The 5,562-nt window shown below is 35.7% G+C and overlaps 1 protein-coding gene across 1 annotated transcript; it reads left to right on the top strand.

Annotated features, from left to right (window-relative positions):
* Nucleotides 1-572: 572 nt before the first annotated feature.
* Nucleotides 573-2,668, top strand: LOC136254049 (extracellular serine proteinase-like). Its single transcript, XM_066046701.1, has 3 exons — nt 573-904; nt 987-1,281; nt 1,443-2,668. The coding sequence occupies exons 2-3, from the start codon at nt 994-996 to the stop codon at nt 2,589-2,591; spliced, it is 1,437 nt and encodes a 478-aa protein (XP_065902773.1). The 5' UTR covers nt 573-904; nt 987-993; the 3' UTR covers nt 2,592-2,668.
* The last annotated feature ends 2,894 nt before the right edge of the window (nt 2,669-5,562 follow it).

Raw genomic sequence — 5,562 nt, 5'->3', positions numbered from 1 at the left:
TATATAACTAGTAAAAACTACTATAGGAGCAGTACTTACATAATTACATTCATGTACTAAATATGCAAGATGGTTGATAATAATGACTGAGTGTGTATATAGTGTGTACAAGACAAAAAAAAAATACCACTAATAATTAATTTGTGGTTCTGTGCTTGGTGATACTTGTTGTAATCAAGTACACACTTTGTTCTGGTCTTGTTACTTATTCATCTTAGGTGATAAGAACATTAATTTTCATTACATGTGAAAGATTCTAAACACCTGGTCTAAATTTGGAAGTGATATTGGTTTTTGACTCACCTATCCAAGAATAAATTGACTACCCACCTAAAACCAATGGTGTAGTTGTAGCCTACTTTCTAATAGTCAACACTATTGAACAAAAAAAATCATTTAATATCCATGGATTTCCATGCTCAATTTTGCACACAGATATGTAATTAGCTTACAAAACTCTGCATCATAGTCATTAGACCATTGCTAGTGTGAATGTATTGTCTTATCAATCAAAAACATCCATACATAAATGTTTTATTTTGTATGGTAATTGGTCTAGTGTTGAAAGAATTTAGAAGTCATCATTTGGCCTTAACACAACTACTTGCTTGAAGTGTTGATACTGTATCAGCTATGTAACTCTAATACCATCCACATAAGGGATGAAGTACTTTGCAATAAGCATTCTAAGAATACCAGAATGCAGCCACTCTAGGGTACTTCCTGGAGGCCATACTAGTATACTTGCTGTGGTATAAAAGGACTTGTTAGAGTGTTGTACACATTAAGCACAGTGGAGGGATTGCTGATAACACCATTGCTGATTTACTACAACTAGTCAGTGATAACACCATTGCTGATTTACTACAACTAGTCAGTGATATATAGTCTTGCTGATCTGAAGGTATGAACTAGTGCCAACTTACAGATAGATTACTGTAGAGTTAAGAGCTAGCATCTACTACATATTCCTTTCATATACGTAGTGCAACAATGAGATATTACCAGTGCCTAATTCTTGCACTGATCTTTGGCTGTGTCATAATCCAACATGTTTCTGGTGTTGCGAGAGTTAAAAGATCTGCTGATGAAAAATTACGTAACCCAGGAACTTACATCATCCACTTTGAGGACAGTGCAACTGATGCACAGCTACAGCACTTTGTTAAGCAGCTGAATAGGAGGTCCAATAGAAGGGCACAGTTTGAAGCAGAGATAATTTCAGAGTATTCTAGTCTAAACTGTTTAACAGCAAAGCTATCAAACAAAGCATTGAAATGGGTGAGAATAATTAGTTATATTATGCCACCTATATAGCAGTTATACCTATACTATTATTGTTTCAGTGCTAATGTGTTTACAATACTTGAAATTGTGTATATTACATGAACTAAGGACTTAAACAAATGCCTTCATTACTCACCTTTGTACCTGTATTATAGGTTGCACATCAAAAATTGGTTGTGAAAGTGAAGGAAAATAATTATGTCATATTTGGTACTGAAGATGATTCTCTTTCATCTGCTAAGCCAGGATGGCACTTGGATAGAGTAGACCAACAAGCATTGCCACTGGATCAGAAATATACTGCTAGTCAATACACTGGGAAGTCAGTTGATGTATATGTACTGGACACTGGTATTCACTATAATCACAGTGTATTCAATGGTAGAGCTCATTATCCAGGCTGTGATCCAATTGACAAGATAGACAATGAAACACGAGAGGGGGAAGACTGCAATGGTCATGGAACTCATGTAGCTGGTCTTGTTGGTGGAAATGGTACTGGACTAGCCACTAGTGTGACTTTGTTTTCTGTTAGAATAGCAAACTGTAGAGGCCAAGCTTCTGAGGCATCTCTCCTTGATGGACTAATGTGTGTTCGTGAACATAGGAAAAGTAGAAATGGAACCCGAGCCATCATTAATATGTCTCTTGCAGGAAGTGCAATGATGAATAGTGTTAGCAAATTTGTGAAAGAATTAATAGCTGATGGTGTAGTAGTCACAGCTTCTGCTGGGAATGGTCGTGATGACTTTAAGAGACTAAATTATGACTCCTGTAGAGTTTATCCAGCAGGTTACAATGGTGTTATCAATGTAGGTGCTACTGATATGGATGATAACGCATTGATGGGTGAATTTAAAGGTAGAAGTTTAATCACCAACATGGGATCATGTGTGGATGTGTTTGCTCCCGGCTATAGTGTCCTCAGCAGTGATATATGTATCCCTAACATCCCCTGTTACGACTCTACAGCCAATGATGGAGACGATTGTAATGCATGTCAAAGATTTCGATCTGGAACTTCTCAGAGTTCTCCTATTGTCACTGGAGCTGTTGCCCTACTACTGGAGAAATGCCCACATATAACCAATACAGAAATTAGAAACATGTTAAGAACTTACTTATCCAGAGGCAGAGTCCGATTCTGTAAGGCATACAAATTCCTGAGTGAATACACTACTCTGACAGCTGTAAACGATATTGTTGGCACTACACTTAATCGTTTACTATTCATAGGAGTTTTGCATTATATAAATTGTGAAGAGTTCCATGGTGAACCATTATTTACTTCAATTAATTATTGAGGAATAAAGTGACATTTCTCAAAATGAAGTTTGTAATTACACTTATACATTTTGTTGTATAGCTATGGTGCATAATATAAGACGCTATTGTATAAATCTTTAAGATAACAATCTCCAACATACACCCCCTATATACTACTTATGGAATTGCACTCAATAAAACCGATTGGATGACAATATAAGTACAAGTCTCTTGGCCAAAGCATTGATGAATAATGACTTTGAACAACATGCCAATGATATTTTGGATTCCCAACATCAGTGTGGGCCAATAACTCAAATATTATCAGTGTATATCTCATACAGGTTGTATACACTGGCTCATTACACTTTAAATACATTGCTATGTAAACTTTTAATTGGTTTAACATGTTCATAGCACTATTGTTAATGTATCAGCAAACTGTAGCCACATAGTTACAGGTATCTGATAGTGATGCCATATGAGTGGATATTAATGGATTAAGTGACACACTGTACATAAGAAACTGCATAATATTACATAGGTTAAAGAGAAAATTTAATGTGTAAAACATTTCTGGTTAACAATACTACTTTAAAAACCATAAAAGCCACTACAAATATTTAAATTGATTTACGTTCAAATAAACTACCATGCAGTGACCACTGTAATATGCCATTGTCTCACCCACAACACATTATGAAGAAATTCTTTATAATATACTCAGTAGTCAGCATACTTTGCTGCCATCATTAAATTACTACCAATTACATACATGTTGGTAGTGAAGGCCAAATAGAGAATTAAAGTTAGTGTCTGCTCAAGGCCAGGTACCTAACCACTAACCATGCAGCAAAAGTTGGTATCCTGAAATTAAGACAGACAAACATTTGGTAGAAGAATGAGTCTAATGTTGTGCTTTAGCTTGTTTTATAATTACTTATGTGCCAATGTGTAAGCACACATCAACTTCCTTAATGCGATATACCATGATAATAATGCAGTAATTAGGTTAGCTTAATATTTTACTACATTACAGTAATATACGTACATTATTATTGTTTTCTAACTGAATTGTATCAATCATTCAAGAAGTATTATGAGTGTTCTGTGGTTTTGGAAACTGACAGACTATTAATAGGTGCTTGCAGAACGTTAGATATGGTTCAACAGTCAATCAGAAAGTTTCAGTTTTTTACCACACCACTAGTTATAAAGGCTATTAACTCATAATAAAAACAACCTTTTATATTTCAAAACACGTTTCTTGAGTACCATCAGCTGTCTGCAAACAGTGTTTTGGGAGAGATCTTGTTATCTTAAACCTGCCAAAGTAGTTTATGTATAAACAATTAATCATTTTGATGTCATCAAGTTCACTTATCCCACAAGATTGGTTCACATTCTAACCTGGATCAAGCATATCATGGTGCTATGACAAAACACGAAGGTTGGTTTGCATTCTCTTATTTTATTCCTAAAGCATGTTAGCTTCATTTACTGTGGAATGGTATGTAGGTTTGCACTGTATTTATTGTATGCCCACATCAAGGCATGTTAACTTCAATTTATTGCATTGCAATGAATTACATTTTTTTTAATTTTTATAAGTGAAGCTATGTAGACTGGTCAATTATGTGGCTATAGATTTACTTACATACCAGATGTACATAAATTGATTTTGGACTTCCTGACATCTGAGAGGTGCACGTTAAGAGTAGGGCCGAAACAAATGCTGCAAATACTCGAGTACTTGTCAAGAATTTTTAGTACTTGGATAGTTACTTGAGTACTCATTAAGATCACATGACCCAGCTTACATGATGCATTTGCCATCAGGGGGTGACATAATGGAGGATATAGGGTTTGATTGGCATAATTTCTTCACAGGAACACTAGCATTAGTACTTTAATACAGTGTGTGTATCATTGTTGTTACATGTACTTGAAAAAGCTATAAAACTGCTTAAAGTCATGATCAGTACAAAACATGTCAAATGGAGTAGCTAGTATTCGTGAGTACTCGATCATTAACTCTAGAAAGTACTGGAATACTTTTAAAAAAACTTGAGTCGTTTCAGCCCTAGTTAAGAAGAGTATATACATTATAAGCTTAACAATAATCATAATTATGTTTAGCTGCATGGGGCTATAATAATTATTATGTAACACTTTCATACCTCAGATCAAAGGAATTCCAGAGGATACATTTGCCATGTATACCTCTTTCTTTACAGGGAAATATCTAAATGTACACTGGTGTACATTGAAATGTATCCTGGGAAAGTGGTTACATTTCTAAAAGAGCAAGCCACTTTCATCAAAGCAAGCATGGCCTTGTGTGGATGAGGTAGTGGTACCTCCCTCTGTTTTATACAAGGTCAAACCGAAATTGATTGTGGGAATAAGTTAATGCTCACGTGATGGTTACCGCAAATTGAAGTGTTGCCACAAGAAGCACTCAAATGAAGGAGTTTCAGTATCCTTGCCGTTCTAAAAGTTGGCAAATGTTACTTAAAGGTGAGAACTAGTCTTACCGGCAGCGCATTCACAAGCACTTCGCCACGTATTTTGAATGCAGACACGCCCACATTACGGACGACACGAGTTAACCACTCTATAACGAAGCTCACTCCTTTAGGTATTTAACGTTGTGATCTTTAAACAACGCGAAAGCATTAAAACTCTTGTAAATTCCACAAAACTTTCCCTACACGACTTTTCCATGATATCCATAGGACTCGTCCGTTTATTACAATAATCGTAGCTACAACGTTACTTGCTGCCTAACCATAATCGAATCTTCAGGTATGCATATAACGAATCCACTGGTTGCACTCGTAATGGCATCAAGGCTATCAGCTTGAATGGAAGTGCTACATATAGACAGGTTGCCTATTTAGGGCGTGTCCCTTGTGTAACGCGAGAAAACGCGACTTTCCGTTTTACGCATGATTACAATGTTGGTCAAGAAGTCAACAAAAAAACCATTTTTAAAAATAGTTTAAC

Source organism: Dysidea avara, chromosome 4 (genome assembly GCF_963678975.1).
Source record: "Dysidea avara chromosome 4, odDysAvar1.4, whole genome shotgun sequence".
Lineage (NCBI taxonomy): Eukaryota > Metazoa > Porifera > Demospongiae > Dictyoceratida > Dysideidae > Dysidea > Dysidea avara.
Note: the sequence above shows the minus strand (reverse complement) of the source record. Positions and strands in the feature narration are given on the sequence as shown.

Coding starts and splice junctions, on each gene's coding strand:
- LOC136254049 (XM_066046701.1), top strand. CDS start 994: ATGAGATATTACCAGTGCCTAATTCTTGCACTGATCTTTGGCTGTGTC. Junction 1,282..1,442: donor CAAACAAAGCATTGAAATGG/GTGAGAATAATT, acceptor CCTGTATTATAG/GTTGCACATCAAAAATTGGT.